This window comes from Myotis myotis, unplaced genomic scaffold (assembly GCF_014108235.1).
Source record: "Myotis myotis isolate mMyoMyo1 unplaced genomic scaffold, mMyoMyo1.p scaffold_m19_p_13, whole genome shotgun sequence".
NCBI classification, from domain to species: domain Eukaryota; kingdom Metazoa; phylum Chordata; class Mammalia; order Chiroptera; family Vespertilionidae; genus Myotis; species Myotis myotis.
The window spans coordinates 56,710,019-56,724,240 of NW_023416317.1; the positions used below are offsets into that span (position 1 = coordinate 56,710,019).

A 14,222-nucleotide genomic window follows, 5' to 3' on the forward strand; every position below is an offset into this window, starting at 1 on the left:
GTGCAAAGCTATCTCTGGTAAAAGGCCACAGCTTCGTCATCACCACGTGATCACAGGCCAGTGTGTGGAGGGAGGTTGCCGAGTGGCAGCCCTCTGTGACCACAAGAGGAGTGCAGGGCAGAGCACTGCATTGGGACCTTAAACGGGGAGGGGAACAGAAGGAGTGATTTCAGACTCTCCCTGCACCCAGAACTGTCGGGCGAATGGACTACGAAGCTGTAAAGTGATTTAATTGCTTCAGAGAACACATGAGCAGTATTGTTGTCAATCCCCAATTTTACATCTTTCAACTGTTCTCCAAAAATAAAATTGTTTGGGGAAGCTTAATGTCTTCCTGTTTTTATTGCTTCGAATCTAGGAAAGTACAAATTCTGTAGCAGTGCCTGGCCCTGGCAAATCACCTGGGAAGCTTTTAAAAAGATACTCTCCCAGGAGACCTATCCCAATCCAATTAGATCAAATTCTCTAGGGGTGGGATCCAGGCATTCGTGTTTTGTTTTTTAATTATTATTTATTGACTTGAGAGAGAGGAACATCGGTTCGTTGTTCTGCTTATGTATGCATTCATTGTGTGATTCTTGTACGCGCCCCGACCAGGGGCTGAACCGGCAACCTGCCGGGAGAGGGTGGAGAGGAAATCCGGAGATGCTCTGACCAACCGAGCCCCTCAGGGTCCGGCGTTCAGTTTTGTTTCTGTTTTAAGCTCCCCAGGTCACTCTTTGTGCAGTCAGATTTGAGAATTACCGTTTTAGAGCCTCACAGTATAGTATTAAAACGTGGCTAAAAGGATGTTTTTCTTAGCAACAACTGACGTGCTTACATCCTTTACAACCCGCCGAAGACATTTATAACGCTCTCCACGCTCCAGGTCCTCCCACAGGCAGAGAAGAGACCAAGGCCAACGTGTCTTCCTCTCCCTGGACATAAGCCTCTAGCTGCGGGGGGTCTGGGTCTCTGGTCCACTCGGGACTGGGACTCGGAGGAAGCGGCGGGGGGCGGGGGGCGGGGGGGGCGCGGACAGGACGCAGGAGAAGGCGGGTGGGGGGCGGGTGAGACAGCCCCACCCAGATCTCGCCCGGCCGGGGCCCTGCTGGCCCGGACGCCCCGCCCCCGGCACCGCTGGCGGCCGCGCTCTGCGGACTACATTTCCCATCATGCAGCCCGAGACGGGCAGGGTCGGGCCAAGAGGCTGGAGCCGGGCCTCCGCGGGGAGAGGCGGGCGAGGGCCGGCTTCCTGGGCCCGCGGCGGGGCGACGGGCGGTGGGCGGGGGCGGTGGTCCGCGCTGTGGCCATGTCGGTGTCCACAGGGTGTCGTGGCCCCGCGAACCTGCGCTCTCAGTCCCGGCCCGGCCCGATCCCGGTGCCCTCCCGGGGGTCCGGCAGAGGGCAGTGACCGGCGATCTGTGCGTCCGGGGGCCCCGGAGAAACCGGTAGGTCCGACTGCCAACCCACGTGGCCTGGGGGCGCCGGGAGACTGGCGAGCTGTCATCCGTGGAGGGAGGGGCTTGGAGACGGCAGGTCGGGGGAAGGGGTCCTGCCGTCCGCGCTGCCTTTTGCGGTCGGAGGACAGGTTCTCCCCGGCGTCCTTTAGCGGTTGGTCCCCAGCTGGGGGATACAAAAGCGAGGCCTGGAGCCCCCTTCGCGGGGAGGGCGAAGTCCTGGAGCGGACAGTGGCCAGGAAGGACCCGCCCCCCAGTGCACACTTGCCGCCCGCGGAGTTCTCTCCAGGACCCGCAGAGGTGACTGGGCTGAGCGGGGCAGCCCCTGAACGTGCCTTGGGCCTTGGGACTTGCCCACCGGGGTGCTCTGACTCAGGCTGTTGGGCCCCCCCTCGTCCTGGCTGAGCCCCCTTTCTGGGCTCGCGCTCGCTAGGGCTGGGCGCGCAGCCTTTGTCAGGGAGGGGCGTGGCCAGCTCCCAGTCCCGAGTCAGCATCCTGCGGAAGCGCCTCCGCTCAGCCTCACCTGGCCCTGTCTGCGCCTCTCTCCCCGAGGCCACTCCCCAAAGGGTCAAGGCTCGATGGAACTCGCTCTAAGCAGGAAGAGGGAGCCAGCTGGGAGGGGCTTTGGCCAGGCCCTCTCCCCTTCAGGGCGGGCGCCTGAGGGAGGGAGGTGCCTGCTGGCCTGACTCCTGTCACAGCTGAGCACCTTTAGGCAAAGTAGCCCGGCGGCCCCGAGAAGCTGCTTGAGGGGGCCCCCAGGGAGCCCCTGGAACTGGTTCCAAGACCCCGCTCTTGCTCAGCGCTTCAGGCTCAGCCTCGCAGGAGCCTCACTGTCCAGGTTAGGGATCCAGGGGCGGGCGGGGTGGGCTTTGCTCCCTGCCTAGTGTCCAGGGTAAGTGTCTGGAGAGCTGTTTGCTGCATCAGGGCTTCTGGCTGGGTTCCCAGATTGGCCGTGGAGATGCTGAGATGTTGCATGGTCTCAGGTGGCAGGGGAGCTGCGGTGAAGGGGCGTCCACCAGCCCTGGCCAGCGGCCCCTACCCCCACTCCATGTGGGTACTACTCAGCCAGGCTTGACTCAGACACCTGAAGCCACAAGGTGTCAGTGGGTAGTGGCCCCAGGGGACATTGGGTAAGCTGCTGTAGACCTTGCGTGGGTCTGTGAGCCAGAGATGCACGGCCAAAGGGCAGGAACATGTGGCAGACCAAGGAGTTCCACTTGGGAGAGACTTCCAGGAGCAGCAGAGAGCGAATGAATGGTCTGTTCTTGCGCGTCCAGGGCCCAGGAGGAACCAGGTAGCCTGGAGGAACGCCCAGCCCTAGCCCCATAGACAGCTCTTTGGCCGGGTACCGCAGGTGGGTCACTTCAGGCCAGAGCTCACTGGCTTCAGAAGGTCAGAAACAGGTTCTCCCAGGCCGGTTCACTCTGGGCCTGGCTCGGGGGGAGCAAACTCTCAGAGTGTTTTACAGGGCAGAGACCACGGGGGGCCGTGTAAGTGCAGCTGCACATGGTCTGAATGCTAAGTAAGGACAGTCCTGATGTGCGAATGGCAGCAGCTGAGTGGTGTACCGTGCCTACTCCGCACCGGGGTAACCAGGTTACATGGATGATCTCATTTAATTCTCCACAACCCGATGAGTCTGTATTATCACTGTCCCCATTTTATAGATGAGGAAACTGAGACTGATAAAAGCAAACCAGGTCAACCCAGGTCCCTCTCCAGCGACGTTCCTGACACTCGATTCCTAGCGGGGTCAAGTCTCCCTGCAGGCAAGGCCCCCAGAGAACACACTGCAAGTGCCTACATATCCAGAAAGAAAACTATTGCTCAACTCCGTTTTTTAAAAAAATATACTTTTATTGATTTCAGAGAGCAAGGGAGAGGAAGAGAGAGAAACATTGATGAGGAGAATCATTGATTGGCTGCCTCCTGCACACCCCACACTGGGGATGGAGCCCACAACCCGGGCATGTGCCTTGACTGGGAATTGAACCGTGATCTCCTGGTTCACAGGTCGATGCTCAACCACTGAGTTACGCCGGCCGGGCTCAACTCCGTTTTGAATGGAGGAATGTTAGGATGTTCAGTGAAAGGTATCAGGACAGAGAATTGTTTCAATCCCCAGCTCTCATGCCTCCTTCCTGCGGTGACATGGAGCCAGGCACTTACACTCCCAGCCGAGTTCCTTCATCTCTAGAGCTGGCCCGGGAGGAGCGCCTGCCTTGAGAGCAGTGATCGGGAACAGCTGACTTAATCCACGGCACCTTAGCACGCTGCCTAGGCATTCAATGAGCTTTACCTGCTGATATCAGTTTGTTAAAAAAGTTACATTTTATTTTTTTTTAAAATATATTTTATTGATTTTTTACAGAGAGGAAGAGAGAGGGATAGAGAGTTAGAAACATCGATCAGCTGCCTCTTGCACACCTCCCACTGGGGATGTGCCCGCAACCAAGGTACATGCCCTTGGCCGGAATCAAACCCGGGACCTTTCAGTCCACAGGCTGACGCTCTATCCACTGAGCCAAACCGGTTAGGGCAAAAAAAGTTACATTTTATATACATTAAAAAAAAGACCAGAAAGAAATACACTAAAGTGTGAACAGTGGGAAATGTGTATGGTGGGAAAATGACATCTTTTCTTTATACTTTTTTGTCCTTTCCAAGTTTTCGACAATGAATAGATACCATGAATTCTTCCTTTTATGATCAGGAAAAGAACAACGAGAGAGAGAGAGAGAGAGAGAGAGAGAGAGAGAGAGAGAGAGACTCCACAACCTGGGCATGTGCTCTGGCCGGGAACTGAACCTACGACCTTTCAGTGCACAGGACGTTACTCAACCAACTGAGCCACGTAGGTCAGGGCAACCAGCTTCATTTTCCAGGGGGACCCTCAGAGCCCGTCCCCAGAGGACTGAGTTAGCGGGTCCTGGGAGGGACGCTCACTCGCTGTTAAGGATGCCGGCGTTCCCTGCCAGCACCCCCCCCCCCCTCTGATGATGCCTTTCGTTTGCCCCACAGGAGGTCTGAGGGGATGGCTGCTGACATGCAGAGGAAGAGAAGCAGCGAGTGCCCCCATGGCACCTTGGCTCCTGCCGATGGGCAGAGTGTGGAGAGAGCCGAGAGCCCCACCCCGGGGCTGGCCCAGGGAATGGAGCCAGGTACGGACGGGGAGGGTGCTCACAGCTGGCCGCTAGAGCAGCCTCCAGGTGGGCCGGATTCCCTCGCTCTCTCCCTCCCATGCAATCGCGTGTGTGCTCAGCTCACTGGGCGTTTGTCAGAGGCAGGGGGTCCTGCAGGGGACCGAGCTCAGTCCGCCCCGGCCTGTCTGCCGCCAGCTGGGCCCTCCTCCCTCCCGTGTCTGCAGTGAACCTGCGGGGCTCCGCTCCAGCGAGGAGGTGTGAATGTCGCCTCCTCGCGAGGCAGGCCTGCTCTGTACAGAACACTCGTTATTTTGTAATTTTATTTTTTATGTGCGTATTACCCATCTCCCTCTGAGCTCTGAGCGCAGAGCAGTTGTGTCCTCAATGCCTAGTACGGAGCTGAACTCATAATAGAGACCCAAAAGATATCTGTTGAGTTATTCTGTCAAAAAAACCACCCAAAAATCAGAAGAGGAAGACTGACAAGGCCCCTGGGGGAGTCACAGGCTAGTGGCCCTGTCAGTGGCGTGGCCTCTCCCAGGGGGAGACTCACTGAGCACAGGAGGCATCCAGGGGCAGGGGGTCCGGGCACACAGCAGTGAACAGCCAGCTTCCGGCCCGCGGGGGGACCCCATCACAGTTAGGGAGCGGACAGTAACCGACAAGTGTCACAGGAGACGCTCAGGAGGGAGGCACACAGTGCTGGGCTTGGAGGTCGGGTGAGGCGGCAACGAGCATCTTTGCTGAGAGCTGACAGAGCCAGCCATGCGAGGGGCCCGGTGCCTTCCGGGCGGAGGGAAGAGCAGGTGCAGAAGCCCTGGGGCAGGTGGCGGTGTTGAGTGTGGCCAAGCAGCAGGTGGACAGAGGCCGGTGTGCCTGGGATGACAAGGCTGTCAGGTGCGCGTGAGAGAGGCGGGCAGACAGCAGCTGCCCCCAGCCGTGAGGCCTGCCCCCCGTGTGATTGGTGGAGGAGCCTGGTGGCCTGTGAGTCGCAGGCGGACAGTGAGTCGCAGAGGGAAGAGGGACTTGCTCATGGAGACGGGCAGTCATGCGAGGGCATCTGGGAGACACCTTGCTGGTGAGGGGTCTGCCGGCGGCTGCTGCTCTAAGCACTGGTGCTCTTGGCTGGCAGGTGCCGGGCAGGAGGGTGCCATGTTTGTCCACGCCCGTTCCTACGAGGACCTGACTGAGCCGGAGAATGGGGCGGCTCCTGGGGAGAGTTCCGAGGAGGGTGCCGGGGGCCCACCCCCACTGCCTGCGGACATGCGCCAGATCAGCCAGGACTTCAGTGAGCTGAGCACCCAGCTGACAGGCGTGGCCCGGGACCTGCAGGAGGAGATGCTGCCAGGAAGCTCCGAGGACTGGGCGGAACCCCCAGGGGCCTCCGGGAGGCCGGCCACAGAGCCCCCCAGGGAGGGCGCTGGAGACGGGGAGGAGGAGGCCGCGGAGGCCTGGCGTCTGCACCAGAAGCATGTGTTCGTGCTGAGCGAGGCGGGGAAGCCCGTGTACTCCCGCTACGGGTCCGAGGAAGCCCTGTCCAGCACCATGGGGGTCATGGTGGCCCTGGTGTCCTTCCTGGAGGCCGACAAGAACGCCATTCGCTCCATCCATGCGGGTGAGCCACCTGAGGGGGCTGGGAGGGCTCCCCTGGCCATGGTCGCTTCCCAGCGGGTTTTGGACTCCCGGGGCCTAGAGGATGGGCTGTGCGGTGTGGCCCAGGGCAGGCCCTCCACTCACTGTCTCCAGGTGTTCATCTGATCAGCGAACAACCGCCCTGACCGCCCCCTAGGGCTGTTGAGGCCAAAGGTGGCTCTGATGTGGGCTTTGCCCTTGGAGAGGGTGGGAAGCCTGGGGAGGTGACCCAAAAACCCCAGGTCTTGAGACCCCCCCCAGATCTTTTTGCCATTTAGCTCAGGAAGGATGTTTTTCTGAAGTGCTTCCCACTTTCAGCTGGTGCTAGTCGGTGAGGCAAGTTGCAGGAACAGGCCCGGCTCCCTCAGGGAAAGGGGGCCGTGAGCGGCTGTTTCTCTCACCATCCTGAAGCCCCTACTGTGTGCAGAGCTCAGAGGAAGGGTGGAGAGGATGTGGAAAGCGACAAGCTGCCAGGAGGCAGGGCTCTGAGGGAGTTGGGTGAGGCCAGTCCAGGAGGGCTTCCTGGAAGGGGCTGCAGCCGCCATCCCCCCCCCTCTCCTCCCCCTCAGATGGCTACAAGGTCGTGTTCGTGCGCCGGAGCCCCCTAGTGCTGGTGGCAGTGGCGCGCACGCGGCAGTCGGCGCAGGAGCTGACGCAGGAGCTGCTCTACATCTACTACCAGATCCTCAGCCTCCTCACGGGCGCGCAGCTGAGCCACATCTTCCAGCAGAAGCAGAACTACGACCTGCGGCGCCTGCTCTCGGGCTCGGAGCGCATCACCGACAACCTGCTGCAGCTCATGGCGCGGGACCCCAGCTTCCTGATGGGCGCGGCGCGCTGCCTGCCCCTGGCGGCGGCCGTGCGGGACGCGGTGAGCGCCAGCCTGCAGCAGGCCCGCGCGCGCAGCCTCGTCTTCTCCATCCTGCTCGCCCGCAACCAGCTCGTGGCGCTCGTGCGGCGCCGGGACCAGTTCCTGCACCCCATCGACCTGCACCTGCTCTTCAACCTCATCAGCTCCTCCTCGTCCTTCCGCGAGGGCGAGGCCTGGACGCCCGTGTGCCTGCCCAAGTTCAACGCGGCCGGCTTCTTCCACGCGCACATCTCCTACCTGGAGCCCGACGCCGACCTGTGCCTGCTGCTCGTGTCCACCGACCGCGAGGACTTCTTCGCCGTGTCCGACTGCCGCCGCCGGTTCCAGGAGCGCCTGCGGCGGCGCGGGGCCCACGTGGCGCTGCGGGAGGCGCTGCGCACGCCCTACTACAGCGTCGCCCAGGTGGGCGTCCCCGACCTGCGCCACTTCCTCTACAAGTCCAAGAGCTCCGGACTCTTCACCAGGTGAGGGAGGCCCGGGGGCGCTGCTTGCGGGAGCTGGGCTGGGGAGCGGGCTGGTGGGGCCTGAGCCCGGAGGTGGCGCTGAAACTGACGACCCTCTGGGCACAGACCGACACCCTGGGTCTGTTTTACTCTGATACCCGGGCCCAGACGCCCTATCGCCCTCCTCTCCATGGGCACACACCTCTCTACTCTATTCCCGGGGTGGCCTGGAAACTCCCGATGCTCCGGGAAGGAAGCCGGAACAGAAGCCTCCGGCCCCTTGTCCTGGAGGAACTGCCTTAGGGGTCACTGGTCCAGCCCAGGATGCGGGGCTCCTCCCCGCCGCCAGCAGAGGGGCTGAGGCCAGGTGGGCGCTGTCTCCCCTTCGCCCCTTCGCGGTTCAGAGAGTTCCCAGCTCGCCTTCCCTCCACTTCAGACCTGTCCCTCCGTCTTGGACACTTAAACTCCGACTGGCCTCTCTCAGGGAGGGTCAGCAAAGATGCCATGAACGTGAGGGAGAACAGGCCTCTAGTCTGGGTGGGTCCAGCCCTTCCTAGGGCGTCCCCCTGGCCAGGAGTAGGTGTTTCTAGATCTGCAGAGCAGGCAATGACAGTGGTGCCTTTGAACCCACTCCCCCACCTCCAGCCCTGAAATGGAGGCCCCATACACCAGTGAGGAGGAGCAGGAGCGGCTGCTGGGCCTCTACCAGTACCTGCACAGCCGAGCCCACAATGCATCCCGCCCCCTCAAGACCATCTACTACACAGGCCCCAACGAGAACCTCCTGGCCTGGGTAAGGCGGCTGGGCCGGGCTTCCGGGTCCTGGCGGGGACCGCAGGGCGTGTCTAACCCGGATCATCACCCTGTTCCCCTCCTTCAGGTGACAGGTGCCTTTGAGCTCTACATGTGCTACAGCCCCCTGGGCACCAAGGCGTCCGCCGTGGACGCCATCCATAAGCTGATGCGCTGGATCCGCAAGGAAGAAGACCGCCTCTTTATCCTGACGCCCCTCACCTACTGATGAGGATCCTGAGCCCGCTGGGCCGTGGGAGCACGGGAGCCATGGGAACTCCAGGCGGGGCTGGCCCTCTCTTGCCCAGGCAGCAGGCAGGGACTGTGGGTGCGTGCATTAAAGTGCTTTGGGGAGACACGTGTCGGGCCTGGTCATTGGCTCCTTTGCTCACTCACTCTTGCTCACAGACATGGGGTCCTCCGTCCTAGCCCCTGCCCTCCTTCCCTCCCTCCTTCCACCAGCATCAGGCCGCACGAACTCAGAGTTGGGCCCTGGGCTTGAGCTGTTTGCATTCCGCCGAAGTCCCACCACACATAAGGGTTTCTCTAGCATCGCCTTGGCTTTGCCCCTGCCAGCCCTTCCCCCACACTCAGTCTGAGTCCCCTGTGCCTCCCCTCACTCCTGAGTGGGCCCCCAAGGACCACCTACCCACCTGGAAGCCCTGGCTGGGGCTCTGCGCCATGGGCTGCTGTCGCTGGGCAGGGGCAGGGCTGAATAAGATGGGGACGGTCAGGTGGGGAGGGTCAGTCCTGGCACAGCCGGGAGCCCCAGGACGCCGAGCAGGGAAGGCCCAGCCTCGGCCACTCTCCTGAGACCTCTCTGGGCAGAGCTCAGGGCCCAGTGCAGGAGCCCCTCCCTGCTGCCCAGGGCCTCTCCTCGTTCTGCCACAACGTGACCACCTCACTGTTGGGGAGTGTTTATCAGAGGACAGGACGTGTTTATCAGAGAACAGCGTCCACTGTATATGTCTTCAGACCAGCATGAGTCACGCTCGCCAGTCTGAGAGCTGGGCCAAAATATCTGCACGGAAAGCAAGCCGTGTGGGGAGCGTGTCCATGTGGGTGGGCTGGGGCAAAGGCGCCCTGGAAGGGTCCTACTTCACTGTCCCCGGAAACGGCAGCATAGCTCCTGCCCATGGCCCCTCCCTGCTCCCGTGAGGATGAGCACGGCAGCAGGCCATCTGCCTAGGTCCCCAAAGCCCTCAGGAGCAGCCACAGCTTCGCTTGCCCGGCGCACGGGCCCGGGGCTGCTTTTCTGCCTGTTCCCTGCTGTTCCCCTCGCTCCTGGCCAAGGCTGCAGACCACTGCCTCCAGGGCTGGTGAGGCCAGGCCGAGTCCCCAGCTGCTCCCGGTGTTCGGTCGCAGTCGGCCTGGCCCGAGGCGCCCTTGTTGGCGGGACTGGGCTTCTCATACCTGTCCTGGTGGGGAGAGGGGTGGTCACAATGAGAGGAGCGTGTACCTAGGACAGCAGACACCTAGGAGTGGGGGGTTTAATGGGGGTGGAGGGAGGGATGGCAGGCGAGCAGGGAAGGTGCTCCTGGTGGAGGAACCAGCCTGTGCAAAGGGAAGGCCCCGGTAAAGGACCCGGTGGGACTGGTTTACAGCGAAGCGGGGGGGTCTTCAAGGCCTAGGGCTCTCGACTCCAGGTAGAAGCCGGGCAGCGGGAGTGACCGAGGTGGTGGGGTTCTGCCGTGGTTAGAGCGGGCCCCCTGCTGCCTCTAAGGTGGTCCCTGGGCTGGAGGAAGAGGCGGGCGCTAGTGCTCTGGAATGTTGTTGGGGGGGGGGGGAGGGGGGGATGGCCAGCGCTCCTTCAAGGTGGCAGCTGCCGCGAGCCAAACCGAGGCCAGGCTTTGTGAGTTCGCCTTGGGGGCGACTTGTGCGGGGCGCTGCAGGGCCCCTGAGCTGGCTTCCCGCAGGGCGTGCCTGCCTCGGCCTGTGCAGCTGGGGAGGGGGCAGGCGCTCCTGCGGACACCCGCTGCCCGGGGACCCAGCTGTAGGCGAGACGCTGGCCTGGGGCAGCCAGCAGCGTGGCCACACGGTGGCAGCAGAGAGCCAACTGTTAACTGCAGCACTCCACCCACCCACCCACCCCCCCCCAAGGCGAGGACAGGGTGACTAAGTGTCTGGAGGCGGATACAGGTCCCAGGAACCCGTGTCTCGCCCTGGCTGGCATGACTCAGTGGTGAGAGCGTCAGCCTGCACGCAAAAGGGTCGCAGGTTCGATTGCAGGTCAAGGGCTGGCCAGGGTCCCGTGCGGGAGGCAACCAGTCTGTGTGTCTCCATCCATGTTTCTCTCTCTCCCCTTCCCTCCCACGTCTCTGCTCCAGGCGGAGAAAGTTTCATTCGGTTATGCCCTGCCCCTGCCTGACTACCTTTAGACACGGTGCCTGCGGAACACGGGAGCCATGTGGTGATTTTCCAAGCTTGCGTACTCATTTCCAGCCGATTCTGGTTAGAGGAGGGAGTGCCTTTTATGTGACCCCAGGTACTGGGTTCCCCGGGCCCTGGGTGTGGCCACACAGGTGCTCCTTCTGCTCTCTGTCACCATGTGCTCAGCGTGGAGGCAGAGTCCAGCACTAGGAATGGGGGAAGGGGTCAGTTATCCAGAATGAACTCTGCCGGGGTGGATGGAGCATAGCGTCTGTGAGACCCCAAAAATGGGACTGGCACTGCTTGGGCCAGGAAGGCTCCCTGGAGGAGGAGAAAGGGGAAGGGTGCTCCTGGAAGGAGGAGCAAGGAGGAGGGGCTGGGCGGGGAGCGGAGATTACAGCTCCTCCGTAGAATTCTGCTGGGCTGCGGGCTCCTCCCTCCCACTCCCCTCACTCTTCAAAGCCCTGGTGTTGGCGGCAGAGCAAGGACCACGGGTCACCAGGATGGAAAGCGCCACGTGCCTAGCAAAGGACAGTTGTCGGGGGGCCCTCTCCCCCAGGTGCCTTTCCCTCCCCTCGCACATCGCTGGCTTGGACCCCCTGACCTTTTCTCTCTGGAGATAGAACGTCTAGGCCTCAGTTGTAGTTCAGCTCCAGGCCCGATAAGCAACAAAACCAGCTGACGGTGAAGTCAGGACCAGCTGCATTGGCGAACCACCCCTGCGGGGAAAGGACTCCTGGGAAAGCTGCTGAATGCTCTACCGAGATATTCCAATGGGACCTCCTGTAGCATCTCCACCCTTAAAGCCCTCAGGCCCAGGCCCCAGGCCGTTCCCTTTCTCTTTTCCTTCCCTCCCTCCCTCCCCCTCGCTGCCCCGGGCACCTTACCATCAGCTCCCTCACTCCCAAGCTCCTAGGGCCCTTCCTTTACCGCAACTCCTTTCCTGAGCTCATTTCTTCTAGGAATTATTTTTCTCCCTCTATGACTCCAAACAAATGTTCTCTTACGGTTTGGGTCTTGGCTCTGAATTCTTTCCTAGCCGGAACCCAAGACCGAGGTGGCTGCACCCGGGTTTGGTCCCACCCCATTGGCGAGACAGACCCAGGACTCACAGGTCCTCAGACCAAGGCCATCCTGCGAGTTTCCCCCACCCTCCAGGGTCCAGGCCCCCATGGCTGAGGGGGCTGCGAGGTGGAGGGTGTCCCCCAGGGCCCCTCTTTAGTGTTAGGGGGGGACCAGTGTCAATGTAAGAAATGTCCAAACCTATAGAGAATTTTTATGAGTTTCTTTGAGCCAAACTGATGACAATTGCCAGGAAGTAAAATCTCAATGGATTGAGAAAATGCTCCAGTAAATGGCAGTTTTTCAGCTTATTTTATACATTTAAAATGTAAACACAAGAAATGACCAAACCCTGTAAGAATTTTTGAGTTGATTTGAGCCAAACTGACAATTGCTGGGAAGCAAAATCTCAATAGATTGTGAAAAAAAAAAACTCAATGGATTGAGAAAATGGCAGTTTTGCACTTTATTTTAAATATATTTTTGTTGATTTCAGAGAGGAAGGGGGAGGTAGAGAGATAGAAACATCAATGATGAATCATTGATTGGCTGCCTCCTGCACGCCCCTTACCGGGGACCCAGCCCACAACCAGGGCATGTGCCCTTGACCAGAATGGAACCGGGGACCCTTCAGTCCGAGGGCAGACGCTCTATCCACTGAGCCAAACGAGCTAGGGCGCACTTTATTTTATACATTACAGCTAAAGGAGGAGGCCATGAAATTCATTGGTGATAGATTAGGGAGATGGGAGGAAGCAAAGTGGGAAATCTCTGGAATGGATGAAGATACGATGAAGAGGCTAATCCTCTTTTACGTTGGTGGGTATAGGACAGTTAACAATGACCAGGCACAGCACATAGGGAGGGCGACAGATAACAGCGAGGGGTCTGTAGTCTCAGCTCTCCCTCTCTGTGAGCTTGTGCCCTGAGGGGTCTGGAGAAAGGGATTACTCAGACCAAAGGTATGTTCTCTTAGGTGCAAAAAGAAAACAGACTCAGTTAAGGTCAAGATTAACCTTCCTCAAATATACGGGCCTAGGACAGGACACCATCATGACTCACGGTTAGGAAGTTCTCATTTCAGACCATCCTTGTAGTGACTTTTGGCCTCTGAGTGTGTGAGGCCACCATGCAGGCCTCCCCTGAGCTTGCCAGGGTTAGTGTGTGGCCCCCTTTCCCCACAAGAATCAAATGAGAAGTGGTAGGGAAGGTGACATGAAATCCATTGGTGGCAGATTAAGGGGGACGGAGAAAGCAGAGACACAAACTTCCTTTGTTTTCTTTTTGGAACCCTCACCCAAGGATATGTTCTTACCGATTTTTTTTTTTAGAGAGAGAAAGGAAGGGGAAGAGAGAAACATCGATCAGTTGTTGAAACCCACAACCTAGTGTGTGCCTTGATCTAGAACTGAACCCGCAACCTCCTGGTGTACAGGATGGCGTTCCAACCAGCTGAGCCGCCCACCGGGGCCAAACTTCTTTACGCGGATAGTTAACAATTCACGTGTACAGCACACAGAGCTGGTGTTTGGGGAACCAGCTCACAATGGGGTTCTGGGGTCTCGTGCTCTGTGCTGTGGCTGTGCCCTGGGGGGTCTCAGATGCACAGAGACAATGGACAGCACCACTTCCGGGAAGACTGACCTTTGTCAAGGCAGCTCCAGGCCTAGGCTGTGACTACCCACCATGACCCACTTCCAGTGGGAATGTTTATATTCAGACCATCCGATGTGCTTACTTTCAGTCTCTGAGTTTGTAGGGCCCACCCTGCTGGCTATCCCTGGGCTTGTCAGGCCAGTTAAGGGGGGATAAGGGGGAGAGGGGAGGAGGCTGAGGTCCAGGTGAGAGATGGCAAGAGCAGACCTAAGTTACCTCCGCTCCCCCCACCCGCCCTTACATCCAGTCTGGAGAGAGAGCTCTGGGCTACCACCTAGTGAGACTACATCCTCATTAAAAAAAAAAAAAAAATATATATATATATATATATATATATATATATATATATATATTCATTTATTTCAGAGAGGAAGGGAGAGAGGGATAGAAACATCAATGATGAGAGAGAATTATTGATTAGCGTCAGAGGAAGGCCAGCATTGTTTCCTGTCCCATATTACAGCCTCCACACCCTGAGGCACCCATAGGGGACCAGAACTGGGGTTGGGCCTCCACATCAGCCCCTCCTGGCTCCACTGTCCAGCCAGCCGGCCTGGCCTCCCCGGGTAACCCCTCCGTCTACAGGTGGGCAGGGTGCAGCCCACCTTCCTCTGACCCCATCCTATTGCTGACAGCCCAGGGCAAGCCAGGAAGGAGGGCCCCTGCCCACAGAAGATGGGGTCACTCCGGGGCCCCTCACCTCTCTCCTCGATCCTTCGCCCATTACTGGTCTCTTCCCCACACGGTGGGTTCCCCAGGCGCTGCCCGGGAACCAGCGTGGAGGGTGTTGCTGTAGCAATGGCAACCTAGAGAA

The 14,222-nt window shown here is 59.6% G+C and overlaps 1 protein-coding gene across 1 annotated transcript; it reads left to right on the forward strand.

Moving 5' to 3' along the window:
* The first annotated feature begins 1,167 nt into the window (after positions 1 to 1,167).
* MON1A (MON1 homolog A, secretory trafficking associated) lies at positions 1,168 to 8,680 on the forward strand. The gene is made up of 6 exons (XM_036333523.1): positions 1,168 to 1,430; positions 4,461 to 4,600; positions 5,715 to 6,197; positions 6,784 to 7,549; positions 8,174 to 8,321; positions 8,409 to 8,680. Exons 2-6 carry the CDS (start codon positions 4,474 to 4,476, stop codon positions 8,547 to 8,549), a joined length of 1,665 nt encoding a protein of 554 aa, XP_036189416.1. The 5' UTR covers positions 1,168 to 1,430; positions 4,461 to 4,473; the 3' UTR covers positions 8,550 to 8,680.
* Positions 8,681 to 14,222: the final 5,542 nt, after the last annotated feature.

Bases quoted from the DNA above. Each gene is read 5' to 3' on its own strand.
- MON1A (XM_036333523.1), top strand. From the start codon at position 4,474: ATGGCTGCTGACATGCAGAGGAAGAGAAGCAGCGAGTGCCCCCATGGC. The intron at 4,601-5,714 runs GTACGGACGGGG...CTTGGCTGGCAG, and splicing joins GGCCCAGGGAATGGAGCCAG to GTGCCGGGCAGGAGGGTGCC. The intron at 8,322-8,408 runs GTAAGGCGGCTG...CCCCTCCTTCAG, and splicing joins ACGAGAACCTCCTGGCCTGG to GTGACAGGTGCCTTTGAGCT.